The 26,656-nt window shown below is 48.6% G+C and overlaps 12 protein-coding genes across 12 annotated transcripts; 2 read left to right on the top strand and 10 right to left on the bottom strand.

Annotated features, from left to right (window-relative positions):
- Positions 1 to 26: 26 nt before the first annotated feature.
- On the bottom strand, positions 27 to 985 carry LCP9604111_2516 (oxidoreductase, short-chain dehydrogenase/reductase family; the record flags this gene model as incomplete). Its single annotated transcript, XM_039070002.1, has 3 exons — positions 27 to 267; positions 328 to 876; positions 936 to 985. The coding sequence occupies 3 exons, from the start codon at positions 983 to 985 to the stop codon at positions 27 to 29; spliced, it is 840 nt and encodes a 279-aa protein (XP_038931268.1).
- A 796-nt stretch (positions 986 to 1,781) lies between these two features.
- Positions 1,782 to 3,360, bottom strand: LCP9604111_2517 (aldehyde dehydrogenase family protein; the record flags this gene model as incomplete). The annotated part of the gene is made up of 4 exons (XM_039070003.1): positions 1,782 to 1,895; positions 1,959 to 2,382; positions 2,433 to 2,905; positions 2,959 to 3,360. The coding sequence occupies 4 exons, from the start codon at positions 3,358 to 3,360 to the stop codon at positions 1,782 to 1,784; spliced, it is 1,413 nt and encodes a 470-aa protein (XP_038931269.1).
- Positions 3,361 to 3,677: 317 nt separating this feature from the next.
- LCP9604111_2518 (type 1 glutamine amidotransferase) lies at positions 3,678 to 4,409 on the bottom strand (the record flags this gene model as incomplete). The annotated part of the gene is made up of 2 exons (XM_039070004.1): positions 3,678 to 4,111; positions 4,166 to 4,409. 2 exons carry the CDS (start codon positions 4,407 to 4,409, stop codon positions 3,678 to 3,680), a joined length of 678 nt encoding a protein of 225 aa, XP_038931270.1.
- Positions 4,410 to 4,844: 435 nt separating this feature from the next.
- On the top strand, positions 4,845 to 6,497 carry LCP9604111_2519 (glutamine synthetase family protein; the record flags this gene model as incomplete). Its single annotated transcript, XM_039070005.1, has 5 exons — positions 4,845 to 5,265; positions 5,318 to 5,580; positions 5,632 to 5,684; positions 5,737 to 6,414; positions 6,467 to 6,497. The coding sequence occupies 5 exons, from the start codon at positions 4,845 to 4,847 to the stop codon at positions 6,495 to 6,497; spliced, it is 1,446 nt and encodes a 481-aa protein (XP_038931271.1).
- A 664-nt stretch (positions 6,498 to 7,161) lies between these two features.
- Positions 7,162 to 8,608, top strand: LCP9604111_2520 (cation efflux family protein family; the record flags this gene model as incomplete). Its single annotated transcript, XM_039070007.1, has 2 exons — positions 7,162 to 7,473; positions 7,538 to 8,608. The coding sequence occupies 2 exons, from the start codon at positions 7,162 to 7,164 to the stop codon at positions 8,606 to 8,608; spliced, it is 1,383 nt and encodes a 460-aa protein (XP_038931272.1).
- A 307-nt stretch (positions 8,609 to 8,915) lies between these two features.
- On the bottom strand, positions 8,916 to 10,850 carry LCP9604111_2521 (FAD/NAD(P)-binding protein; the record flags this gene model as incomplete). The annotated part of the gene is made up of 1 exon (XM_039070008.1): positions 8,916 to 10,850. The coding sequence occupies one exon, from the start codon at positions 10,848 to 10,850 to the stop codon at positions 8,916 to 8,918; it is 1,935 nt and encodes a 644-aa protein (XP_038931273.1).
- A 2,854-nt stretch (positions 10,851 to 13,704) lies between these two features.
- Positions 13,705 to 14,172, bottom strand: ccpA (the record flags this gene model as incomplete). The annotated part of the gene is made up of 2 exons (XM_039070009.1): positions 13,705 to 14,100; positions 14,158 to 14,172. 2 exons carry the CDS (start codon positions 14,170 to 14,172, stop codon positions 13,705 to 13,707), a joined length of 411 nt encoding a protein of 136 aa, XP_038931274.1.
- Positions 14,173 to 14,773: 601 nt separating this feature from the next.
- On the bottom strand, positions 14,774 to 16,087 carry LCP9604111_2523 (CAZyme family GT90; the record flags this gene model as incomplete). The annotated part of the gene is made up of 2 exons (XM_039070010.1): positions 14,774 to 15,679; positions 15,731 to 16,087. 2 exons carry the CDS (start codon positions 16,085 to 16,087, stop codon positions 14,774 to 14,776), a joined length of 1,263 nt encoding a protein of 420 aa, XP_038931275.1.
- Positions 16,088 to 16,543: 456 nt separating this feature from the next.
- Positions 16,544 to 17,591, bottom strand: LCP9604111_2524 (uncharacterized protein; the record flags this gene model as incomplete). The annotated part of the gene is made up of 2 exons (XM_039070011.1): positions 16,544 to 17,316; positions 17,384 to 17,591. The coding sequence occupies 2 exons, from the start codon at positions 17,589 to 17,591 to the stop codon at positions 16,544 to 16,546; spliced, it is 981 nt and encodes a 326-aa protein (XP_038931276.1).
- Positions 17,592 to 18,244: 653 nt separating this feature from the next.
- Positions 18,245 to 21,070, bottom strand: sey1 (dynamin-like GTPase SEY1; the record flags this gene model as incomplete). Its single annotated transcript, XM_039070012.1, has 4 exons — positions 18,245 to 18,543; positions 18,604 to 20,348; positions 20,407 to 20,856; positions 20,922 to 21,070. 4 exons carry the CDS (start codon positions 21,068 to 21,070, stop codon positions 18,245 to 18,247), a joined length of 2,643 nt encoding a protein of 880 aa, XP_038931277.1.
- Positions 21,071 to 21,604: 534 nt separating this feature from the next.
- Positions 21,605 to 23,923, bottom strand: LCP9604111_2526 (uncharacterized protein; the record flags this gene model as incomplete). Its single annotated transcript, XM_039070013.1, has 4 exons — positions 21,605 to 23,475; positions 23,530 to 23,637; positions 23,750 to 23,800; positions 23,857 to 23,923. The coding sequence occupies 4 exons, from the start codon at positions 23,921 to 23,923 to the stop codon at positions 21,605 to 21,607; spliced, it is 2,097 nt and encodes a 698-aa protein (XP_038931278.1).
- Positions 23,924 to 24,418: 495 nt separating this feature from the next.
- Positions 24,419 to 25,519, bottom strand: LCP9604111_2527 (SGNH/GDSL hydrolase family protein; the record flags this gene model as incomplete). The annotated part of the gene is made up of 5 exons (XM_039070014.1): positions 24,419 to 24,622; positions 24,672 to 24,927; positions 24,983 to 25,229; positions 25,284 to 25,366; positions 25,422 to 25,519. 5 exons carry the CDS (start codon positions 25,517 to 25,519, stop codon positions 24,419 to 24,421), a joined length of 888 nt encoding a protein of 295 aa, XP_038931279.1.
- Positions 25,520 to 26,656: the final 1,137 nt, after the last annotated feature.

Raw genomic sequence — 26,656 nt, forward strand, 5'->3', positions numbered from 1 at the left:
TACAACCTAGCAAAGTCACCATCCGTTCATGCAGCCAAGTTCTTCGGCGCTTCCGTCGCCGGACCCTCAGGCGTAACATATGCCTTTGTCAAACCACCATCGACGACGAAGTCAGTAGCATTCACGAAACTGCTCTCATCACTAGCAAGGAAGATCACAGCGTGGGCCTGTTCAATCGCCTCGCCAAACCGACCGGTAGGGAAATGCACCTCACGACGGAAGCGCTTTTCCTTATCGTCACCAAGCCAATCCTGCAACAAAGGTGTGCTATCTGAATGTCAGTTCCATCAAAGGGTTTGAACGGGGAAATGCCAAGATATCACATACTTGAGAGGCGCAGGACAAAGGGAATTGAATCGGAATCCCTCGCGGGCATGAACAATAGCTAGCTCCCGGGTCATTGCCAATACAGCACCCTTGCTAGCGGTATACGCCAACTGCGGTGTCGCTGCCCCAACCAGCGCAACCATACTAGCAGTATTAATCACGCTAGCGCGCTTCTTGCCATGCCTCCGGAATGCGCGTACAGCATGCTTCGAGCCATACCACACGCCCTTCACATTGATATTCATTGTGCGATCCCAGATATCCTCGGGACACTCTTCCGAATCTCCGTCCTTGGGGTGCATGATCCCAGCATTATTGAAGATGATATCTAATCCACCCCAGGCATCGAGATGAGCGACTGCTGCTTCGATTTGGGACTCATTTGACACATCGACGACTTTAGTCTCGACCTTTCCGGTGCGGGTTGAGGCGGGCACGACACTGTTCACCTTGGAAAGTGCTTTGTCTAGGCCTGCTTCACTAATGTCGGTCATTAGGACGGAGGCGCCTTCGCGGAGCATGAGGATTGTGGTTTCGAGACCGATACCTCTGCTTTTGTTAGTTCTGTCTTTTATTGTTCGGTTGGATAGTGGGATAGAGGTACATACCCAGCTGCACCGGTGATGATAGCATTCTTGCCTTCAAGACGTCCAACCATTTTGATTTTGTGTGTGTGATATGATTGAAGGAGCTAGGGAGAATGGAACGGTTTGGGTGGTTGACAAGAATGAATAAAAATGACTGCAGAGGGCTCTTGGTAACGGCCTGGATTTATAGCATTTCCTATCTCCAATTCTCCAATCTCCAGTCCACATTGTACAATCTCCATACCGGAGCAGCTCCAACCGATATCAAGTCCACATGGTAATTAGACCACCCGCGCGGGTCAACGCGCTATATTCCCCCCTTTTCCCTTTTTCGAGTCATCTCAATTCACACAAATGTGGTACAAGTTCAAAGCTCCATCGCGCTCCTACTACCCCACCCGATGGCGCGGTGAGCTCAACATGCGGGGCATGAGGGGTAGCTGTTAGATAGATCTTCACGCGTTCAAGTGCATGAAGCATTTTCCGGTAGTGGTTGGGTCTTGGGCCTAAGGGAGCGCGGTCCGGGACCGCGCTACCTATAGTGGGGGTCTCTTTGGATAAAGCATCCCACGGATGCTCACAGGCCCGGGGGTTACCAATTACAAACCTCATGAGCTGGCTATGGTGAATTCTTGTGTTCAAATTGTAGGAGACATGCTCGGATCGGACAGTTGAATAGTTGAATGAAACTGTTGCGGGGCTACTGTGTGAGGGTGAGAGTTGTCCTACGTAGGAGGGTCTATGCCGTCTATGGCTGAGGCATACAAGTGACGGCCAAAGGCCACAATATCCAATAAATAACGGTATTGAGATTTCTTGAATTGTTCTAGATCACAACATTATTTAATCATCTTCAAACCCGCCTACTCATGCTGAGCCATCCTTGATGTGGTAGCTCTTCAGCTTCACAAATCCATCGTATCCCCGTGGCCCAAGAGTGCATCCCAAACCTGACGTCTTCCAACCAGTCCAGGCAAGGTCCTAATGTGCAATATTAGCATTAGTGAGCCATCGAAAAGTCGATAAATTGTCAAAATATCTTACCGGGCTTGGATAGTCACAGCGATTAATGAACACCGTACCGGCCTCAATGCGATCGATCAACTCCTCTCCGCGAGTGATATCCTTCGTCCAGACACTCGCCGTCAGACCATACTCACTGTCATTCATCAATGTAATAGCTTCGTCATCACTGGAGACCTTCATGATTGGCATCACAGGACCGAACGTCTCCTCCTTCATCGTAGCCATGGTATGGTTGACATTGGTCAAAACAACCGGAGAGACAAAGTTACCTTTTTGGGTTTGAGGGTTGGTTGCTACCTCAAAGCTTAGGTTCTGGGGAGTAGAGTTGACGGCTCCTTTAGCAATCGCGTCTTTGACATGGGAAGTGATCTTCTCCATGGCCTGCGTTGAGATGACAGGGCCTGTAGTTGTGCTTTCATCCTGTGGATCACCGAGTTTATACCTGATTCGAATGTCAGAGAGATATTCCCTTTCGAACGTAGTCAAGCTCACGATTTCAGCTCCTCCTGCACAGCGCGAACAAATTCCTCGTAAATTTTTTCATGCACGTATACCCGCTCTATGGAACAGCAGCTCTGTCCTGAATTGAAAACAGCTCCGTCGACGAGTTGCTCTGCAACATGCTTCACGTCGACATCTGGACGAACATATGCGGGATCATTTCCACCAAGCTCGAGGTTAACAGGCTTGATGTGATGGGCGGTTGCCTCCCTGAGTCTAATCCCACCTGCAGTTGAACCGGTGAATGAGACAGACTGGATCTCGAAAATCTGTGCCACCTGATCCAAGACATCCAGATCTCCAACGTGAATGATCTGAAGGACCTGAGGCGGAAGTCCTGCCTCAGTAAAGACCTCGAGTAGTCTATTTCCAAATAGCGGGGTCTGTGGTGAAGGGCGCAGGATAACGCTGTTACCAGCAATAAGTGCCGGGACAAGGGCATTGACAGTAGTCAGATAAGGATACTATCATATTGATGAGCTAATCTGAGGATACTTCAATAGCAGTGCTCACTCACATTCCAAGCACCCGCAATAAGTACCGGTCCCACGGGAACACGCTTGACTGTTCGGCGGAAGCCGGCTTCTGGCCGACCAGGGAGATCAGATAGGCTCTCTTCGGCAATATCCATCAAGTACTCGGCGCGCAGACGCATAGTGTTGATCTCCGATGCACAGTACCGGATGGGTCGTCCCATTTGCGCAGTCAATTCTTTGGCGAGGTCATCGCGACGCTCCTCAATGATATCCAATGCTCTTTTCACAATGCTCTTTCTATCCTCCAGAGAGGTTGTTCTGTATGACTCAAAGGCTTGCTTTGAGGCAGCAGCAACTTTGGTAGCTTCTTTGAGTGAAGTGCCAGGCTGGTCAAAAATGACCTCGTGCGTTGAGGGGCAGACTGTACGGATCTGGTTTGACATAGCGTAGGTTGTGTATCTGGTGAGAAAAAGAGTGGAATCCCGAAGGTGGGAGAGGTGGAATTTATAGCGCGGAGCCGGCGCGGTTGCATATCTGACAGCTTATCTCACTTATTTTTTCTTGCACTTTTAGTGTTTATCTCGATCTTCTAACAATATCATTTTGTTTTGTTATTTGGCCTTCGAATCTACTATGAATCTTGCAATTACCTTCGCTATTAACCACCCATCATGGGAATCACCCATTCGGGATAAACCATCGTTATATAATTCATCGTCAAACATCCCATTCTCATGTCTGGCTTCGAGCAGGCACGACATTATAGCCTCGTTGTATTCCGGGTGTCCTTGTACCGACAGCACTCGATTGGGCAAGTAAAGACCCTGGACTTCACATTTTGGACTTGTAGCCAGGTTTGCGCAACCGATTGGAACATCAAAGACAATATCCCGGTGCATTTGTTGAATGCTCTGTATCCAATCAGAATTTCCCTCAACCGAGCTTGTCCAGATGTTTCTCCACTTGCCAGTGTATCCTTTCCAAATAGTTTCTTCCCGGTCTCAGTCAGGGTGAGCTTCTCGACAGAAATCTCCCATCCAGCTTCGTTTCTGCCAACTCGAGCCCCTAGTGCCCGAGCAAGAATCTGATGCCCAAAGCAAATCCCAATCACCGGCTTTTCGTGTTTTAAAACAGTCTCACGAACGTTGCCGGTGAGGTCACGGATCCACTGGTCATCAGCCCAGGCGTCGTGTTCTACCAAGTAGTGTTAGTTGCCCCATTCGGATATCAAAGTGAATGGTAACATACTACTTCCAGTCAGAAGAATGGCGTCGACGTCCTCTAGATCAAGAAATCGGTTGTTGTCCACCATCTGATGTTCACTAAATTCCACCATAATATCTTTGAACTTCTCGGATATTTCCAAGTCTTTCAAGGCTTTCCTCAAAAGGTCTTGGAATATTGAAAAGTAGTCGCCATACTTTCTGAGAATAGGCTGGATAGGCGTGTCACACACGAGAACGGCGATATGAATGCGAATGGAGGGTATCATACTGGAGAATGTGTACTTCCACTTTAGATTCAGAATGAACAATGAACACATGAGGTTAATACAATTTAATCCAAAGCCGGACTCTCAAGCTCTGTATCATTTCGACAGGATAAGCGCGCTATCTACGGAACCCCACAGCGCGGACCGCGGAGCATCTCACATCCCATCATAGCTTCACCTATGACCATTGTTTTCCAAAGTTGCGTGTAAAGAGAGTACGCGCTATTGTCTACCATCTGCACCGCGCGGGGATATTTTCGGTCTCAGTGATGCGCGGCATTAATGTCGACCACATGTTGGACCCGCAACTTCAACAACCCACAATTCACGCAATTGTATAAAGCCACAGGGGCCGGCGAAATGTCTCTTTTAATTCACACCCCAATTGTTGAACTCGGCTAGTTAGTCCTGCTGCTATTGTTGGATTTCTCCAAAATGACTACGCCCACTATAATCACTCTCGAATCACTCCCCAGCCTTCTGGCCGATGACATCAAAGTCAAAGTCGCCGGTATCGACAGCGATGGAGTGCTTCGTGGCAAAGTTATGGCCAAGGAGAAGTTCCTTGGGATTGCTGAAAAGGGATTCGGCTTCAGCTCAGCTCTTTTCGGCTGGGACATGCACGATATGCTATGGACAACTGATACTCGGATCGCGCCCCCGGAATCAGGGTACGCAGACTTCCTGGCTGTTCCAGATCTGAACTCGTTCCGCCGTCTACCTTGGGAAGAAAATATCCCTTTCTTCCTAGTGCGTTTTCTTGATGATACACGCCCGGTTTCTGCGGATGGGAGAAGTATGTTGAGGAGTCTGTGTGACAGGCTTGCGGGGGAAGGGCTTCATGCTTTAGCTGGAGGTAAGTCACGGGAAATTTTGGCGAGGGAGTCTAAAAAGCTGATATCAGACAGTCGAACTCGAATTTATGAACTTCCAGACTCCTTCCGAAGATGGATACGGCAGTGCAGGCTCCCAGCACCCCAACCTCGCTACCTTCTTAGAGAAAAACCCCCCTAGTGCCTTGCGGCCAATTACAGCTGGCATGTTTTGCTATAGTTCAACGCGACCGGTTGTCAACAAGAAGTACTTCTACGATATTTTCAATACCAGTGCGCAGATAAATTGTGGCATTGAAGGATGGCACACTGAGGGAGGGCCCGGTGTCTATGAAGCAGTATGTCATCCGTTCAGGTCATCCCGTGAACTACTCTGACACTCTACATAGGCCTTGAAGGTTTCCGAAATTAGTGAAATGGCAGACAAAGTGGCATTATTCAAGTGAGTGCCGCAAATACCGCAAATGTTGCTTCTAGCTCTAACAAGTCGACAGACTCTTAACCAAGTCCTTAGGGGTTGACCACGGCATTACACCATGCTTCATGGCTAAGCCTATGCAAGGCATGCCAGGCAGCTCCGGACACATCCACATCTCCCTTTCTGACAAGGATGGGAACAATCTGTTTGCAAGAGAGACACCCGAGGCGAACCCTCAATGGTCGGACATCGCATACCTCTCCGAAACAGGACGTCATTTCCTTGCTGGTCTTCTGGAAGCTCTGCCAGATATCATGCCATTGTTTGCGCCGACTGTGAACTCATACAAGCGCCTCGTGGAGAACTACTGGGCACCAGTGCACATTAGCTGGGGACTCGAGGACCGGATTGCCTCAATCCGTCTTATCACGCCACCAGTATGCAAGCCAGGTGCCACGCGTTTCGAAGTCCGCATTCCTGGGGCTGATCTACATCCCCATTATGCACTGAGTGTCATCCTTGCAGCCGGCTGGAGGGGTGTACAGAAAAAGCTTGAGATCAAGGTCCCACCGATGTCTGCACGCACGCCAGAGGACCGTCCAGAACTTCTTCCCAATACTTTGGACAAGGCTTTGGACCGTTTCTCAGCTCCGGGAAGTATTGCGCGGGAGATTTTGAGCTCGGAGTTTGTAGACTTTTTCACAGCCACAAGACAGCACGAATTGGGACTTTGGAGAGAAGCTGTGACTGATTGGTAAGTTGAAAATACTGTGCAACCTATAAACGCAAGACTAACTCGGTTATAGGGAGTTGAAGCGATATATTGAAATAGTGTAAACGAGCGTTGCGAAGCAAACTGATTTCATGACTCTGTATTCATATACCAGGTCCGAACCCGACTTTTCTTTCAAACAAATCAAATTTTACTCTCGTTGTACCTATTTCATCCTGGCCGATTCAAATGACTAGTTTCTTCGAACAATTACATCGAAGTCTGTTAGTCCATAGTGCTTGCCATGCATACCCGGGCCCTCCCCCGATAAACTCATTCGCCTAAACCCCCATAAGCCCACATGCTAGACAGCAACTACTTATACCTCTGTATATCTGTATATATAGCTGTTATTGAGATGAAGTCCGAAAAATGGCCTCTCGGTATGGAACAAGGCCCCACGCCCGCTTATGGTATCACAACCAATGAAAATAAAGTCTTCCGTACTTGTGCATGTTTCTGCAGGTCATAGGCTTATATCGAATAAGACTTGAGCCCAGCTAGAATAAACATTGAGACTAGTTTATTACCTGTTTTTGTCCAAACGACCCTTGAACCTATCTCATAATTCAGACTTCAGGGTGCTTTTAGGCCGCCCACGTGATGGTCGGCAGAAACATTGGAGCTCGTCCGGGGGGAGTGATAGCCCCGAACTGAACTTATATATGTACTCATGTGTATATAGGAAACATCAATTCATAAAGGCATTATATTCGTAAAGCCAGCACGATGGCTTCGAATCTTCCTCTCCCTCTCCCCCCGCGCACCCCCACTCCACCAGCGGACGACGAACATGCCTCCCAGATCAACTCGGGGATACCCATCGATCGCAATTCCCTATCACCGCTTAAGGCTTCCTTTACAAAGGGTATCATGGACGCCGAAATCAGAAATACTCTGAGCCCCACAAAGTCTTCTTTCAATCTAGCAACCTCGCCTGAAGATGCAGAGACGCCGATCGAGAATGGCTTGGGCGACACATCCGCCGGGCCATTCAATTTCAATACTACTGTAATGGCGAAGAGCCCAGTGATCAAATCGGTGAGTTGAATTGCGCTGATGACCTGTGACGACGGCATTGTTAACTTATTCCCTCGTGTTTCAGAACATGGGACAACGTCGTGGCCACAAGTACAAGCACAGTAGCATCTCGCACCAGATCTTCCTCGAGCCTCCTCCTCGCGCGCCCCTAGCCCTTCCGAACTCCTTGCCCATGCCAACACTGAAAGAATGCCGATCTAGCATGTCGAAGGAACAAAAGACCCGCTTCTGGTGGAGTGTGTGCCATATGTTCATTGCGGCATACACGCTCTGGACCGCACATGGATCCTTGGCCATGACAGCACTGTCACATCTGATTCTATTTGACTCACTCGGGGCTCTATTATGTGTTGCGGTAGATGTGCTTGGCAATTTTGAAGTTTGGAAGAGATCAACTATCCGCCACCCGTTTGGCCTTGAACGTGCAGAAGTTTTAGCCGGATTCGCTATGGCTGTGCTTCTTTTATTTATGGGGATGGATCTAATCTCCCATAATTTGCAGCATTTCCTCGAGAAGGCTGGTCATGAGCCTCATCACCCCCATGACCATGATCGGATTTCTCTGGGTAGTGTGGATGTGACTGCAATTCTAGCTATCTCATCAACGCTCGTGTCAGCCATTGGTCTCAAGAACCACGCTCGAATCGGTAAGGCTATGCGATTTGGGTACATCGAATCTCTTCCATCGGTCTTGAGCAACCCGTCCCACTTTCTCACCCTCTCTTGTTCAGCTCTGCTGCTGCTTCTACCTCTGGTCTCGATCCGGATCTATGATTGGCTCGATAAGCTCTTATCTGGTACCATTGCATTCTCAATGTGCTTCCTGGGAACTCGCTTGGTGAAAACTCTAGGCTCCATGCTTCTCATGTCCTACTCCGGCCAAGGAGTTTCTGATGTTATCAAGGATATTGAAGCCGACGCTGCTGTGTTCGGCATTGACGACGCTCGATTCTGGCAGGTCCATTATGGGCTGTGCATGGCAAACCTCAAGCTCCGAGTCAACGGATCTGAGGATAATCTTGTCCGGCTACGGGAGAAGATATCTAGCTTGATTCGCAACAGGCTAGGTGGTGGGTATGGCACCGGGGGTCAAAGATGGGAGGTGTCTTTGCAATTCACGATTGAGCGTACATGATCTCTTCGATATCGATAGCTGTTGTCTTACTATTGTCTTATATGTTCAGTTGTGCATATGTTTCATTCATTCTACGGGATACCCCTGTATATTAAGATCATTCATTTAATAGCCGCTCCGCAATAAGATCAGGCTATCTCTGGAAACCAAACATTGATTTGAACTACAAATACATAAAAATATCAATTTGAAAATTTATGGCATGTCACATTCTCCCTTTCCATTCCGGTATATTCCTCGCTTTCCTCGTCACTTTCACCAATATATCCCTCTCTTTTTTTCTCCGCACATGATAACCACACTCGCTTCAAGCATGGACACGGAGCTTGGACACCTCAATACAGGGAAATGTCTTCACATCAATCTTGGTCTGAGTGATCTTAGCCTTGATAGCTGCTGCGCTAAGAGCAGCGCGGGCAACGGCATCAGTGTCACAAAGTGTGACTGAGTTCACACCTGGTCTGGCACCAGCAGCGGTCACCCAGTGGACTCCTTCAGTTGGAACACCGACAGCAAATCGCTTTGGGTGCGCACGGCCATGGGTGTCAATGAGATGGTATGGGCTTTGAGTCACATCAAGACCACCAGTCTCGTATCCGTCAATTGTGTGAGCGCGGCATTGACCAGTTTTGAACAAATGGGAAAGAAGCTCATCTCCCGTGTTTCGGAGTTTCGGCTCTGGCAAGCGGGCTTCGATCAATGTGGTAACACGGATTGGCTCGCCTGGTACCTCAGGCGAGTGGACTAGCCAAGCCTCGTCCTGAGCCTTTACCTGTGGACGGGGACCAAGGACTTCCAAAACCCCCGCATCCATGAGCGCAATCATTTGCTCAATACGTTGGCGAGGAGGTCCAATTGACACATAGGCATTCAGAGGTGTGTACCAGCGGTCGAGATTCTCTCGATGAGAAGCGCCGGTCAAACCATTGTGATCCACGATGAGTCGGAGTTCGTTTCTCAGATCGCGCATCACATCCAAAGCTGCCTTTAGTGGACCGTTCAGATTTCCAAGGGCGGCCTCCTTGGCATCCTCACGAAGGTAGGCGATCAACCACTCACGCCACTCAGTGGTAGTATTGAAGACCTGATCTCCCTGTGGGCGCTGGATACGCTCCCAGGACCACCACTTCTCTTCCGAGATACCAAAGTCACGAAGGACTTGCGCTTCCTCCGGGCTCTTTGGCTCAGTTTCTAGGAACCTCTTCTGGAAGTCGGTCTGGTCCAACTTATCGCGTTTCAACAAAGTCAAGTAATAAACGGTTTCCACTTCTTTGGAAACGAGAGGCCAAATATCCTGGAGGAAGTCTGGGGCTTTTCCAGCATCAGAATGCTTGCGGAAAGCGTTGATTACTTCTTCGGTGAAGACGAGGGGCATGTGGCGGCCGTATGCCCCTTTGCCGTTGTCGCCACGGGAGTGGTATGGAATGCCACGACGAGATCCGGCAATCATCCGAGGCTCATTGCCCGATGGGTGGTATTTCAAGCCGTTAGGAGTTTCGGAGAAGCTACCACCCCGGGACAATGTTAACAAGGCCATGTAATCGAAGAAGTTGAGACCAAGACCACGCAGGAAAACGTTCTCTCCGGGAGCAATAACAGAAAGATCAACATCCGCCGGGTTTGAGGGCGTGATATGATGAAGGCCATTTAGCTCTGCGTAAGCATTGATTTTCAGTTGTTCAATATCTAGCAGAAGCGGGACGTGACCCTGCGCAAGAATGACAGCTGCGAGGCTAGAAAGGGTTCGGCCATTCGACAGCTTGAGCGTTTGCTGGCCATAGGACGTGTCATACAAGCGGACAGCAAAAGCAGGATGCACCTCAATCTGCACTTGAGGTGGTGCTTGTCGCACAGTCTCTTGGAAGATCCATTCGAGATATTGGCCGTACTGGGCACGGGTTCCACAATCATCAGGTCCAAGGCCAGGGATCTTATCGGCAGCCCAGGTGTAGAGACTTGGCCCTGGACGAATTGGGCCTGAGCAGCTAATACTATCATCAGTGAACAAGGTCACCTGGGAGCTGACTGTGTTCATCAGAAGTTGATCCGACTGCTTTGTACGCCAGACATGACCCGCGCCTGGGGGCGATGGATCAACGATATGAACGGTCAATCGTGCCCCTGGGACAAGATACTCGGGTGCCGAGGCACAAAGACGCTCCAGAACGCTAGTTCCTCGAGGTCCGGCACCGACAATGGCAACATGGGTGTGCATCTCAGAAGGCCGAACGGCGGAAGGCATTGTGATTTGTTTTAAAGGAAATATGATGTAGAACTTTCGAAGGCGAGACAGCAGAACTAAGGTATCGGGGTTTTTGTACTCTTCATATACTCGATTATTTTCAGAATGGCCCGTTGGAATGTTGTTGGATATAATGCAGCGGGAATAAACAGCCCTTTTTATATCCTCTCAGTATATCCGGCTATGAACTGAAGGTTTTCCTTCAGCTGGCATCGTCGGTCTCGCCATTGAGACGCAACACTGAGGGACGGTGCCTTCCACGTGCAGCGTTCCAGACCGATAATCCGCAACATGAGCAGCAAATAGACTGCTCTGATGGTGAAACGCCTCGAGATCCCGTCCAATTTTTTACGCAGGGGCATAGGGCCAGGGATACTTTCGGATTTAATGCATACAATGGCGCCTTAATACCTTAGTTTGGTATGGCAGAAAAATCAAGATACCTATTACGGAGGCCTGCGCATCTGGCGCCATGAATATAAAGCTATTTTTGCCATACAATCCATACATCGCATGATTCTTAGGCGGTTTGAGCCTGAATTCAGTGATAACCCTACAAAACTCGATATCAATAGACTTGACTTTTATTATATTGAATAGAGAATTGGTAATTCATCTAATATAAGAGGTTTTTACGACTTTAGCTTCGGGAAGTAACAGGTAGACGGCAAGCGGCAGAGGGTACACAACAGGCGGCACCCGGCAGACGGCACGCCGAATAGGGCTTCAGTGGTGACAGCTGAATAGTGACAACGTACCCCGTAGACTCGGCAATAGTATCACCTCAGCGACAGATATTTACCTCAAATTTGTTTTCTCTGGAAGGTACATTCAATTTTGACTGCCATACCGGGACCTGAAAAATTCAAAACACTCTAATAAAAATCAAATCTATTGAGCTTATCTTGATAGAGTAAGGTGGTAAAAAAGTTGTCGAGTTGGAGGTAGTTATTCCATGGCGAAAACTTTTAAGAAGACCTTGTGATTGCTTCGCTTCGCTCCAAGAAGCGGTCAGTATTAAGGCCAACATCAGGCAACAAGGCCTCAATGAATTGCATTAAATCCGAAAGTAACCCTAGCCCCTATGCCCCTGCATAATCTCACAAGAAGAATGATATATGAGGCTGCCAAATGATCACCTTGCATGCAGACAGTGACAAGAATTCCCGGCCACCCTTGGGCGTCCAGATCTCCTTGCTTGAATTTGCGAGATGTACGAACCGGTACGGAGCAGTTATGGGTAGGGTATTTCTTCACTTCACTATATCTACAGAACGCCGCTAGGTATTAGCACTCCAGCTTGCTCCAAATCCTTCAAATATGATAGATATAGAGTACGGAGTAGTAGTACCAACTAAGCTAAGGTACCGGGCAGCAGAATTATAGGATCCGCGGCTCATACCCGGTTGAAACCGAGTACGAGCCCAACCTGGCATCGAGAGCAATGGGTTGGAAAGGAGTTCATATATGGCTGGCTGAACTACCCGCAGACGTGTAAGTACCCATAGATAGGAAATAGATAGGAAAAGGCAAAAGGCATATAAGACGAAGATAAAAAAGATAATATTTAATAAAGTAAGGGTACAGATAGGAATGGAAGATGGGAGCCACTCGCTAATGAGCCCCTTTCCGGGGGAAGGTGTTGGCGTTGTGGGTAGCCCGGTCCATGTACTCGTCGCCAAGGATCCTCCCAGCACACCTTCAGCCCCTCTTCGAAGAGTTGATGGTGCAGGGTGTCAATTTTCGGGTCTGTAGGCATGATAGTCGTACGGTTGTGTATGAATAGGGATATGAGTTGGAATATGGGACAGGAGAAGGAACAATGAGACCCTTTAACGAGCGCAGCTGCAAGTGTCACCTGTCCATGTGGTCGGTCCTTGCCTCCCTCGCCGGATTAGACAGAATTTCTGATTCCCAGCCCACCCCTCTTCTCTACTTCTTGCCTGTCTGTATCTGCCAAAGACTCAAATTCAGAGGAGGACTAGAACAGACAAGTGTCTCCAACCTTGTTTCCATGCCGAGAAGTCTACTGCCCATCAATTTTGGTATTAGCGCTATTTGGAATGCAGGTGAACTATCCTACAGACAGGTTATGTAATTTGCTAATAACCGTGTCATACAGTTACTGCCGTATTAATTCAGTCAGAGGGTCCGGCAATGAAGCTAGCAAGCTCTATGCGTAGTTAGCCGTTCCAAATTTGGAGTATCTTCCTGGAATAAGCTACCGAAAGGTGCTAGAATTCCAGACTTTTTAGCTTCATGATTATTGAGTCTGGTTTGTTGGCTTTCTAGATTCGCTTGACGCAGATTTGGCAGTTGCCAAGCGTTCAGTGATCTATAGTTGAGTGCTTAACAAAGCAAAACGACACGGTAAGTCAAGCGAGATTACTTGAACTCGTCGTCATTGACCAGCTTGAATAAACATCATCCTTGGCTTGGTTGAGCTAATTTCGGGACTAGTAGTCGCCACGCTAACAGTAGCCTAACCATGTAATAAGGTTGATATCCTCATGTTATATGTACAGAACCATGAGCGTCAAAACTCAGGACTAGCCAACATTTGATGCTTCTTGCCTATCTATGCATTGTATGTTCTTCATGGAAGAGAAATTAGTTGTTGAATTTGCCGGTCGGTAGGAAACATTATGCTATGAAGTGTGGTCTCGTGGAAAATATAGCCTAGGAAGTACTCGGTAATACCAGATTTATCCGTGAGCCAGGGCCAAGTAAGAAACACATAAGAGAAAACAGACAATGAATGAATGTAGGTATCTATCGCCGATCCAAGGTCTTCATAGAATCCAATATGACAATCTCGGAAGTCATGATTGCATGGAAATCGAATATTAAGCCTCTAGGGGAAACCCTCGCAAGCCAGCTTGAAAGAGACATAGCCAGGCTGGAGGATGTCAGGGAGACACTGGCCCTCGGCGAAGGGGCTGTGTTCGAAAGGCAGGAAGTACACAGGCTCACCAGAGCAGCCATCGTTGTTCCAGATGGTCACGCCGTGGCAGAAAACGGTGTCCTTGGTATCCAAGCGAGCGCGGAAGGAATAGTTGTCAATGCTCCAGTCACGGTTGACAGGGGTCTTGTCGCATGTCACAGGAGTGACGCTCACATCGGCGGAGAACTTGGCCTCGCCGAGTGCGGGGCGGCCAATGTCGCACTTCTCCCATGAGAGGAAACTAACGCTGGCGACAGGGAAGCCGGCGTATACAGTCATGGCAAAGGTGGCCGCGGTGGCAAGGGTCTGTTTGTGTTAGCAAGTTGTGTACATCTAAGTATAACGATTGAGGGGTGGAATCACCTTAGAGAAGTGCATCTTGGTCGGGAGTAAAGATTGTTGGGTAAAGAAAGTAATTCTCCGGCTAGGAAAGGCGTTAAAGAGAGTGTCGATGTTGTGAAAGTAGTTGGTTCGAGGAACCTGACGAGGAATTGCGTCTCATAGTATTTAAGTAGTTGCTCCCAAGAAGCGATGGCACGCGACGATCATTGTGGTTGGGTAAACATAGTCTCAAAACAACACATTTTCCAAGAACTTGGAATGTAGGACTTTAATTGAGTACTACCTACCTAGTATTTTGCAGCAGAGTCACGAAGGCACTGGGGGGGAAGGGGAAAAGGGTCGGAATGCGTAAAACAGTCTTGGCGAATAAATGTTGATCTCGCACAAGAATGAAGCACTAGTTTTACAGGGGGCCAAGTAATCTCTATAGTTTAATTGTAGCCTTTAGTATAGTAATTCTCGCCTACTTCTATATAAGTGTGGGCTTGGCTGATACCGGGCTATCCAGCAAACCAGTTGAATAATACCCAGCTCGCGCGTTCAGCATATCCCAACTGCGAAGTATCTTAGTCAATAAGGGAAAGGATCCAAATTTAAGCTTCGAATCGGGGTATCACATGTATATATTTCAGTGCCTTCATCGGGGATCATACTCCAGCTCTCCCATCAACAAGAAGCTCTCCACGGAAATGCCTCTCCATTCTTTCTTCCCATCCACCATCTTGAAGAATTCAGGCTCGAAATCAATGACCTTCTTCCACTCTCGCATCAACCGACGCCAGTAGCACACCTCTGCCGCAGGACTGAGATATCTCTCGCGGAAAATTTGAACGCTGTTATCCGCAATTCGTCTGGCCTCATCGTCGTGAGACAAAAGATACTGCATTTGTCGCTCCAAATCTGACCAATCACGCCTCACCTGGACAAAGTTTTGCTCGGGTCCTGACGATTTCATAAGATGATAGTAGTGCTGGATCCACTCCAGCTCGTGCGAGACAACCACACTCCTGCAACTTTGGAGATACTTCAGACGACCAGAGTACGTATTCCCTTCTGTCTGCGCGACATATTGATACTCGCAGTGCTCCGGCATAGTCTTGTAGTCATTCTTCAAACTGTCCTTATCATTCCACACAAGCGGCTTCACATCCGCCCAGGACTTGTCTTTCGTCACTTGAAGAAGCTTATCCCGAATTGTCGGGCCCATGATCGGCACTCCACGCCAGAGCAGCTTGGCGGTTTTATTACTCCAGGTCAACCCTTCTTCTTCCGCCCATTCGGCTTTGGCTTGTACTTCGCGTGTAGACCCAGCTTTGGTCTCTGGCCAGGACCAGTATCCGAAATCCGGGATCAGCCATATAGACTTGTCCTTTGCGCGACGAGCGTATCCCCAGAGGGGCAATTCATCGACCGAGTCATCTGTATTGAAAGCGAATTCAATATTGGGGAGCGGCTCTGGCGATGAAATGATCGCTCGATTTATCGCAGACAGTGTAGCTTTTTCTCGGGACCAAATGGAGCCTTCCTTGTCGATCACATACAACTAGACCACGCTTAGCACTAAGTAGATGACCCACGAAATGATGTTGTTTACCTGCTGATCATATATCATAGCTCGAATATATCCATTTCGGGCTGGGATTGCATCCAGTTCCTTGAGGGATATCGGACGAGATTTGCGATCGTCCCTGGCGCGATCAAGTTCAGTGTATAGATCGGGAAATGCCTGGTCACATTGGTCTTGTGTGAGCATCAGATTATCTCTATCGCGCTGATAATCCCAAGAGCCATCAAACAATTGCTGTCGATTTGGCTTTTTGGCAGGAAATTTGTCAAGTACTCCATTGTGGGTGAGTGGTCGTGATGGTTCAGGTTGATAGTAAATATAGAGCCCTAGAACTAGGAGGATGCAGGACAGAAGAGCCGCCACCCGTTTGATGGTGGGCGGCATATCTTCAGAGAGGAAAATAAATTTTCACATGGCGGCAGCATGCCTCGCCTATAAAGGAAAAAAAAAATCATGAGGATAAATCTAGCGATGTTTAGACCTTAGCGTTAGCCTGTTCTAGGATGTGGCTGAGCGTCGAGATCAGTCATATTTCAAAAAGGCCTACATGCTAAGATTTGCATGTTCAAGACATGATTTCGACCTTCAATATTACCCTCAATTCGAGTCGAGGATTCATCTGTACAATAAACAATATTGGAATGAAGCCGTGTGCTTCCGAGGCAAAGGGGGAAAAGGGAAAAGTGGGTCATATAAAAATGTTGGCCTTATATATTAGGTGTCTGTTGGCTGGGTCACGTGGCGGTAATGGATATGACATTAAGATACTCCGTACTCCCCAAATGATAAATCGGGTTATGAATCTACAAATTGCCTTGGATTAAAGCTTCTTAAAAGAACCTAGAAAATAGCCATGCAGTTAGGGGGACTAGACACTCCCCGGGAGCAGTTCAACGGACTACTCGAAATAAAGAAACTCCAACGCTTCAAACGCTTGCATGTCGCAGCCAATTCATCCAAATCAAACATCTCCCCAATAGGCACACCCCACCCAGCCAGAAGATGATGATGCAAATCGAACTCCGGGTTCAGAGGCGGGAAAACCTCAAAGCTAACAGCATCGGATGCAACAGCCGCAAAATGATTATCCCATATAAAGCGCAGCACTCGCTCACTCTGTTCGATTCCGGCATGCTGCGGCATGCCCTGCTGACTATATGTTACCCGCTCTTCGGCCGACATCCGCTCCCACGTCCCGGGCAAGCCGACCCGCAAGAAAAAGATATCGCCCTTTTGGAATATGATGTTGCATTCGCGCGCGATCTTCTGCACCTCGTCCAATGAAATTACTTGCCGACTCAGCGCGTTTACGCTGAGGCCATTCCTCTCCGCGTAGGAGACGTAATCGATCAGCACGCCGCGCCCGGCAATACCCTTCTTCGCCCAAAACCCAATGCCAATCCGCGACGAGTTCTCGTTTAGAATTTCCTCGGCCGTCGTACCGCCGTAGAAAAGGCGTCGGTCTTCGTCTTCTGGTGTTGGGGCCGGCGCATTGTGGTGCCGGAGGCCGTCCCACTGGGAGGACTGCTGTGGGTTGAAGTGGTACTCGTCATCGAAAGCGACACCCTCAGCGACCCATTTGACACGGTGCTCGAATGGTTTGCGACCGAATCCTGGTTTCTCGAGTTGTGAGTTTTACAGGTTCTCATTTTATTCAACGGTTAGGTGCCCTTGTTCTACCTGGTGGGTTCAAATTCTCCATGTTCCAGTTTAAGCATACCCGCTCGCCTGTTTGGATTTGTGTTTGTGCGGCGCGAGCGACTAACTCGGGCGTCAGAAGGCGGAGCATTCCCAGCCCTTCTTCTTCTGACCCTGCGGTCCCAGGCCAGAACCGACGCTTGTCGGGGAGATCATCGAATGTCTCAGGGAGATTAGGAATACCGGACATGGTTCAGGATAAAGGGAATTGGCGAAGGAGATTAGCCAAATAACTTCAAAGCTTCACATTGCACAAGCTAAGTTTGGTAGTCGCTGGGTTGGGTGAATATATACCTACCCCACCTCGGAGGAAGTCCGGACCCTTGACGTGGGTATGACCCCCGCAGTAGTTGAATTTGGTATATCAAGGTCGCCATTGAGATGCTACTAACATAGCAGGATATGATATCACCGAAGAGCTGATGTAGAAGTTGAGTTCCGATGAAATAGAAGCAAATCAAGAAGGCCCAGAATATGCCTTCACGCGCTGCCGCACCCTTCTGTATCCCAATGGAATGCAGAACCCTTGTCGTTCCTTCTGAACCTGTGTACACCTGCCTAATAACGTAATCGATATCCTTCTGGAAGGTGCAACGTCCTCACCTGACCTGCGAGTATAAACCCCCCCTTCTCTTCTTCTGTCCCCCACCATCCCCTGTAATGCGTGGATGCATTCACAACGACGATGCAAGAAATATGTAGTAAGTTGTTCAATCGAGTCAAAGTCGTAAAAGTCGAATCTTCTGTTCTGTGCAAAGAGATTGTAGTCAAAAAGTCCACATTGTATGCTTATAGAAGCTACAGAAAGTAAAGTACAGTGTGATCGCCAGAAGAGCAAGGTAGTTACATGCCATCCAGGTCATCACTAGCCTTCGAGCCACTCTTTTGCATATCCGACATTTCATACTCTTCCTTGCGGCCTGAAGACGCAGCACGCTCCCCAGCCGACATAGCAATAGCCTGGCGGCCAGCGTCAGAGGACTCGAGGAACTCGCGCAGGCGGCGCTTGCCTTCTTCCAGAGCTTGCTGGGAGGCGGCTTCGGTCATCTTCAGCATGGGACCCCACAGGTTGAGCTGATAGGTGATGTATACGCAAATAGCACACGCAAATAGCAGAATAAAATAAACCGGGTTGCGCAGGACTGAAGACCAACGTCAGTATACAGACTGCGAAAATGAAGGATTCATCAATGAAAACTTACCAGCCCAGATTTCGTTCCAGCCTAGAGCCAGCAACAAACCGTAGAAATACAAGGGGACCTGTGTCATACCGCCAATGGCACTCCGCTTGGCTTCGACATAGACACCGTCCGCGGCCTTCTTGAATCGTACAGTGAGCTCTTGGCGTTTCGTATCGCTAAGAATTGTCATCTCTTCTTCCAAACTCTTGCCCTCATGTTCATCTACCCCCCCGATGGGGGCAAGATCCTCCTCATCCGCAGATGTCACGGTGCTTGGAGTGTGCCCAATCCATCGGTCAAGCGGGGGTGGGGCAGTAGTTCTTTCCAGCCGGAAACGAGACAGAAGAGGAATCACTGTCAAGGTAGACTCGCGAGCACGGGTGTAAATGCCCTCGATGTCATCTGTTGGGCGCCAGATCCGTGGCACTCCGGCTTCGTCGTAGCGGAACTTGTCCTCGAAGTTCTCCCGAAGCTTGAGGAGCAAGTTGCCCTCAATCATCTCCTCTTCGATCTTGGCGCGGAGAACACCCCAAGACTTACGGCGCAGTCGCCAAAGACCAACATCGACCTCATCAATGCTAGCATCGAAGCTGCTCGCACGGTCCGTGAATCTCCGCTCAGCGTCAAGAACAGTCTCTTCGAACAAGTTCCAGATCCGATCCCAAAAGTCCTTCTCGGCAGGCTTCTCCCCGTTCTCGGGGGCACCACTGCCAGCTCTTCCAGACCCGAGGGCATTGAACTCAAGGCCCACAGATTCACCCAGGCGGGATTGAACCCATCGCTCGACACGGGTGGCCAAACGTCTCATTTCATCGCGGCGCAGTCCGGCACTGACCTCAGCCAGTTCTTTCTTATACAAAGATAGCTCTTGCTCGTAGTTGCTCCAAGAGGCTCCATCCACCAACGTGGAATTGGCAACCTCCTCGAACTTCTCCAACGAAGACTGGGCCTCTTTGGTGACGATTTCCGCGAAGTCGTAACTGCCGCCCTTCTTTTGGCCATCCTTCACAGTAGCACTGACAGAATCACTGAAGTCACGGATTCCAGACTTGTGAGCTGCCGACAGCTGGCCGTGGAAAAGTGCCTTGAGGCGGGTATCGACCTTGCCCTGAAGCTCAGCGCTTTTCCGTTGGTAAACACCCTTGTGGTATCGGCTGGCTTCCGTCTCAAAGCTCTTTAGCGTCTTGACACGCGCAGCACGCATGGCAACGCCAAGTCCTCCCAGAACCTCTGGCGCACCAGCACGGACGGACTCGGCCTGCTTATCCTCAAATGCGACGATCGCCTCATCGAAGCCGATCATTACCTCGCGCAGAATTTCGTCACAACGGAATTGCGCAAGCAACTCCTGCTGTGTGGGTAAATCCAAGTCCTTATTGTTGACGATTTGATCCCAGATTCCTTCCGCGTAGTGTGCGAATCCGTCTGCCGGGATGCGGCGATGATACTCTGGGAGGAAGACTCCTCCTTCGGAGAACTCGCCCTTAAGAGCATCCCTCGTTGGGTCTCGGTGACCTTCCCGGAAACGCAGGCCAAGCTTTTTTGCCTCCGCCACAAACTGGTCAGGCTGATAACCCTTGTGCGGCAGTCCATAGAATTGGAAATCAAAGTAGTCGTGAATTGTCGACTTCTCCAAACCCGCAGGTTTCGATATAGTGTCCCAGAGGCGGGAGAGGTCTTCCAATAATGTCTTCTGCAAGTTCTTGAGTGGTGTGGTACCGATGAAATCACGAATGACGAAAAATAGGAGGGACCGGTGGGTGGTGCTGGAGAGAGGTTAGCACCTAAAGCGATAGAGAAAGGGACCATCAGAAGTATACATACTGTCTGTCCTTTAGGAACAGTTGCAGGTTGACTTCAAACACGGTCTTCAACAACCCCATGTTGGCTCCCTGATACAACCCCACCTGGTGTTCCCAGATGTTGACAATAAGGACCTCACTCGTCGCAAGCGCGAAGAGCGCACTCTTGCGCTCAAAGTCCTGATCCTCGCCTCTCTCGCGACCGTCAGTTCCTTCCACGTCCATGACCAAGATGTTATCAGCCATTCGCTCCGTCGCGCCAGCTTCGCCCTGGTTCTTGTTATTCGAAAGCCAGATACCCTTGGTCGTTTGCCTTCTTTCCAGCTCGGACATCACGGAGAACTCGGTACCGAACAGTTGATTGAGCAGTGTGGACTTTCCGGTGGATTGCGAACCGAACACGGAGATGAGATGGTAGTTGAAACCAGCTGGCGTGACCTTCTCAAGGGCCAAATATTTGGACAGGTTGGGACTATAGTGATGCGATCAGCATTCAGGGCTCATGATTAGTTAAACCATAGATGTAGGTGGTCGTACTTGAACTCCTTATTCCCATCAATCACCTGCACGCCATGCTCATAGGAGGCCGTATCACCTTCGGCGCCGATCGAAGCAAAGTGGCCGTTTGAGAGAACCGGCGGCGCAGTTGGACTCCTTTCCAACCCCGAGGGGCGTTGTTCGGCCATGTTTATCTTCTGCTCTGTGTATGTTAGGCAAGGAGGAGGTGTTGTGGCAAGAGCAAGTTGAAATAACAAGGATATACTAGGATCTAGAGGACCATGCAACTGGGAAACATCAACAGACTAATCAAACGGGCAAATGGGAATAATTCAGGGATCACACGGTCCTTTCACGGGTTCATTGAGATAATCAGCCCGAGGTCGATGCTGGGGAAAACAATCTTACATAACCCCCTTTAACCCCCGGGCAACGTCATTTCTAGACCTCTCTAGGCTCGATTTCTTGTTCTGATCTCTTCTATTACATTTTATTAACAGGATATTGAGATCTAATCTTAATGGTATTGACACTGCAGGGAATCAATGCTACTTGGCCAATTTGGACATGACCAGGGTCTGGCAACAGATCCAGTTCCCGGTCATGCAATCAGATGATAGAAATCGCATTTCTTTCGACGGAATACATATATTGTCAAATGTTCTAATTTACAGCATATAAATATTTCAGACATTTAAGTAAAGCCACAAGGGTGTCTAAATTCATGGTGGTGGCTCGCCATCTGACCAGTTCAGATTCCAGCCCTGATCAAGTCCGAGGTCAATATTACGGTTTGGCCACATGTACTGCCCAAAATCGTCGAACAGTCCATTAAACGCATTGAGTTCCAGGCCGACATATGGGTTTGCCACTACTTCACTTCTCGACTGCCATGATTCGTCTGGATATCCAGACGCCATCGTGGGTGTGAGGGAAGCACCGTTCAAGGCATCATTGTTGGTACATAGCGCACCTTCAGGGTCAGACATCGGCGGCGTATAGAGCTGAGTGGGACATTGTTCCGAGCAAGAAGCCTCCGTCCCTATTGTGCCTGATCCTACTGATGTCTGCTCCTTGCTTTGGGGGCGACCCTTGGAAAACTTGGTTCCTGCACCGACAGTAATAGTACCAAAATAGGGCACTGTAATTTTGCAGCTCGAGAGACAGCTCCAATCGTGCTTGAAATCTTTGGTGTCGTGGATAGCGCCGAGGATGTTCGCAGACTCAGCAGCAACTGAGCCTCCTAGCTCTGTTGCCGCCTGACGAAGTATCTCAATCACCTTCTTTACCATACCCCAGTCTTCTTCATCTTGCTCTTTACTTTGATATGGATTCTCATCGGAATAGCCTTGCAGGTGGATTATCAAAAGAAGACATAGCGTGAAAGCCATAAAGTCGATCATTTTGCACAAATAGGGCTTGGTGGTAGATCGAAGGACCTTGTATAAAACGAGGCCTTCTCTTGCGGATTGAATCGCGATCGTGTGGCAAGGACGGAATTGAGGCTCATGGGGAGATTGCAGCATCAGGGGTAGATGGAGAAAAGCACGCAGTAGCTTGAGCATGAATTGCAACGGGACCCTCTCAATGTAGTGTTCCCGATTCTCATCCTCACAAGGCTCTGCGACTTGAAAGTGACTTGGCATAGATTCCCAAGAATCCTGCAGCTCTTGATCCAGTCGTAATGTTGCTGCGATAGTCATCTTGGAAGGGTCTTGGTTTCGGTCAACCATATGTCCCGCAATAATGCCAATGCGCAACACGTATTCCTCGGGAGCTGATAAGTTTGAATTGAGGCGTTGTTCCATCTGTGGTAAAAAGAATTGATCGCTGATGCCATAAGGCAGGCCAAGAATTAAACTCAGAAATCGATCCGATGTTGCCAGGGAACACCAGATTTTCAAGCGCCGTTCATAAAAGGAGTCGCCTGGCCTTGGAATCTTGGTGGACAGATGCATTCCAGCTAAATGGGCAAACTCGATTGCCCGACGAATCACTAGCCAAGCTTTCCGGAGCCGGCCATCAGTCAAATGAACTCTGTGGAGCAACATCTGACATTCTATACCGGGCAGGGTAGCCGCGAAGTTGTCATCACGGACGATTAAACGGTCCACCATCTCAATGCATCGATCAGAGAATTTTTGAGGCTCAAAAGGCACGGTTAAAGTACCGAAGTCGAATTCAGACGGAGCATGACTCGCACTGATACACAGGCACATGAGTGCCTTGGCGACTTCGGCGGGAGCCACTAGATTATCGCGACAATTTTCATTAAAAGCGAGTCTGCCGACATGTCGATCGAACAGCTCTGGGAGATGATCTTGCCACACGTACCAGTGGAACGACGCGTTGATTATCTTATTCATATCTTCTGCGGGAGGAAGGAGAGACATGAGTTCGGCACGCACCGCTTCGGCCTTTGGCGACATATCATGAACACCGGTGAATTTATCATTATTCGACGAGTCCTCTTGGCGGCTCACGATATAGTTGTCGAACAGTTGTAGTATTGGTGCATTGCAAATCTGGTCACTGGATGGGCCTAGTTCGTCTGGCTCGGCAGCCAGTGGCCTTGGGTGATTTATGCCGTCCGCTAGTTAATGTCAATCACGCGATATCAATACACACGTATCCAGGAGATACCAACATTGATTTATCCCATGGTGCTCACAAGACGGAGTGTCAGAGTCCCGTTGGTCAAGTCGGTCGGTCAACCGCTCCACGAGGTTCTCTAGGTGCGCGACTCGCTCGTAGGCTGTATGGCTGTTCGCCAAGTTGGGAGTTCCGCTGGTAGCCGGATAATGGAGGGGTGATAACCGCATGTTCTTGATCAACACATTTCATGCCTCTGGACCGACACTCATTACAGATTTCTGGGCGGTTGGGGTGGAATGTGCATCGGATCTTGCGTCGACGACCTATAATTGAACGCTATTAGCGCCGAGATATCAATTATCAATCATTTGACACATACACTCTGTGCAACTTCTGGTCCCCTTTCTCATCCGCTTTCGCGGTTCTTGGTCTGTGCAGGATTTCATCTTACCCCATACAGTGAAAAGGCAAGGATAAGATCATCTGTCAACCGACGATATATTGCTAAAGAGGTTGATCAGATTAATGACCGTTGGAGGTTGTACAGCATCATCCTTTGGGCGAGGAATAATCTCGGGAGTAGAGACAAAACGGCCGAGAAAGGGGCGCAACAGCCCTGAAGAGTCAAGGCAGCACTCGAGGTCAAGCCAGGCCTACGTAATCTTAAACAAAAGAACAAAAAAGAAGTCCACACTCGTTGAGTAGTTAGCTCTCATAGATATTCGTCCGTCAAGTTCGGCCGAAGTGGTGGGATATTTTTGCCCGGGCCAATCAGCTGCATCACTTACACGCTTCTTCCGCTTAAGTCCGTCTACCACATATATATCTAACCTCTATACGACTTGTGTTTGGGATTTTCCATACTGCTAACTATTCTATGGTCTGCTTTTTGATCCCCTCTTGTGATTCACGTCTATCTATCTCGCTCCGCCTCTGCCAGTCTACCAAGCACCGAGAGGCTGCAAGTACTGAACCATATCTGCTGCCTGCAGTTTATGGTAGTTCTGCCCCGGGTGATAATGATCCCACCAAATGCAGGATGTGCCATCCTTATTGAAACAAGTGGCATTCGGAAATCCATATGTCTGAGGATCGTCCAGAATCTTCGGCATAAAGGACCAGGTATCGTAAAGAACGATAGTAGTCTACGATCAGGTTAATTATATGAACATACTGCAAGAGATCAAAACGTACATCGGTATGATTGGACTTAAAGTCACTGATCATTGATTGAAGGCCGCTATTGTAAGCCCTCACCCACGTAGCGTGTGTTTTGACGGCTTCCGGTCCCTGTTTGGTGATCATAGGACTCCGATCTGTCGGCGGGACATTGAGGAAAAGAAACCTCCGTCCGCCCGATGCATATATTTTTTCAATAAGACATTTGTACTGGGCCATTAATGTCGGCACAAGTACATTAGGTTGGGTGTTTTGATGACCGCGGCCGATGCTACAAATTGGAAGCATTAGAACATAACTGACAACGGGGTATTAAGGCGCGATACTCATTGATCCCAATCCAAAACCCAAACACCGCATTATCTGAAGACCATGGTGCAGATGTAGGCTTCTTGCTATATGCTAACTCGAAGTCCCGGACCTGTGATGTCACATCCTTAACCTTGCTATCGACAATAGAGTTGTCGATTGTCGCTCCTATGACGGCGAAGTTGTAGCTGAGTACCGGCGAGACATTGTATAGAGTGGTCAAGTATCCGACCCAATTGATACCACCGCTCGTTGTGCCAGTCCCTATTTGGCACTAAGATTATTTCAATCCTACTTGTTCAGGTGAATAGCACTCACCTAGTATCGGGTTCCCCATCGGGTTTGAGATAGATGGCTGTGTGCCATCGACAGTGAAATCGGTCTGGGTGTAAGAATCTCCGCTAGGTAGGTCATTAGGCTTCTCTCCTTTCAATTGATGTAAAAATAAAATCATACAACGTAAAAAGATAAGTCGGTGCATCTTGAGCTTGCAAGGGCGTCACAGCAACTGTCCCACCACTGGCTATAGGACCAATATCGTCTCGATTCTTCATGGTGGTAAAGAATGCGAAACACTTCCGCGATCTTCTAAGAAAATACCAAAAATTCCAGAAAAGCCCTCTACATATGTGCCCATGGCTTTCCCCTTAAATATAGTGTTTTGGCCTTGTTTCCGTTTCTCCGGTATTGTTTGTGGAGTTCTTCCCAATATATTAATCCTTTTGATGCGGTTCTCCGTTTCTCCCGATTGGTTTTGCGGGTTGTGAGGTTACATACTTCTACTGTAGGTAGCAATGACAGCCCTGGAGCGCCAATGAAAGTGAACTGCGTAAGCGAACGCTGTCTGATAACGTATCTGTGGGTTGATAGAAGGCCCAATGATAGGAAAATATAGCTATGTGGAATTAGATGGTCCAATTAGAGGTGTCAACATCCCTACTCCACTCCGTACGCACTGTAATGCGCCCTAAAATTCTTCCAGGTACGTACAGCATATGTAGGTACAACATACAACATAAAGATATGAAATGCTTGATGCGCGGAGCACGATATATACTATTGTATTCTATAACCCGCGCACCGGTATCGGAGGAGAGAATTCAGTGATACTATCCTCCGTATATGGATTTCTATTATGATAGCGTACCACCTGGGCGAATCGTATGCTAACTAACTAGCGTAGCATCACATATTAATAAGTACTGCGAAGGTCCGCAGCACCATATATCAGCACCAAATCCTGCTCAGCTCTATATAGTGTCGATTGTAGTGTCTGATTTCGCACGGCGTATTTGAAAATGCGCAACGTTTGTATTATTCTTAAACGATACCGCAATCAGGCGCTGGGCGAAACATCAATTGGAACCGGTATCGACGGGACTGCGATTTGGCGTTGATGTAAGGAGTATTTCGATTAAGTCTACAAGTATGTATCTAGCTTTCAAGTTTGTTCCTCTCATGGTATATAAAGAAATAAGAGGTGAAGCAGCGAGATATCTTGTACACATTGACTTAAGACTTGGACTGAAATTATATATGAGTTTAGGAAGAATTTTGTCTGAATACATTTTCACGGGAGTGGAGAAATGAAAGAAAATCCGACTACATTTGTCTCCAAGACAGTAACAAGATTCAAGCGAAAACTCCGGTTTACCCCGGATCCCTCGTGCTGATCGATGATTCCCGCGCTG

The sequence above is a fragment of the Penicillium roqueforti genome (assembly GCF_015533775.1).
Source record: "Penicillium roqueforti strain LCP96 04111 chromosome Unknown scaffold_03, whole genome shotgun sequence".
In the NCBI taxonomy this organism is placed as follows: Eukaryota; Fungi; Ascomycota; class Eurotiomycetes; order Eurotiales; family Aspergillaceae; genus Penicillium; species Penicillium roqueforti.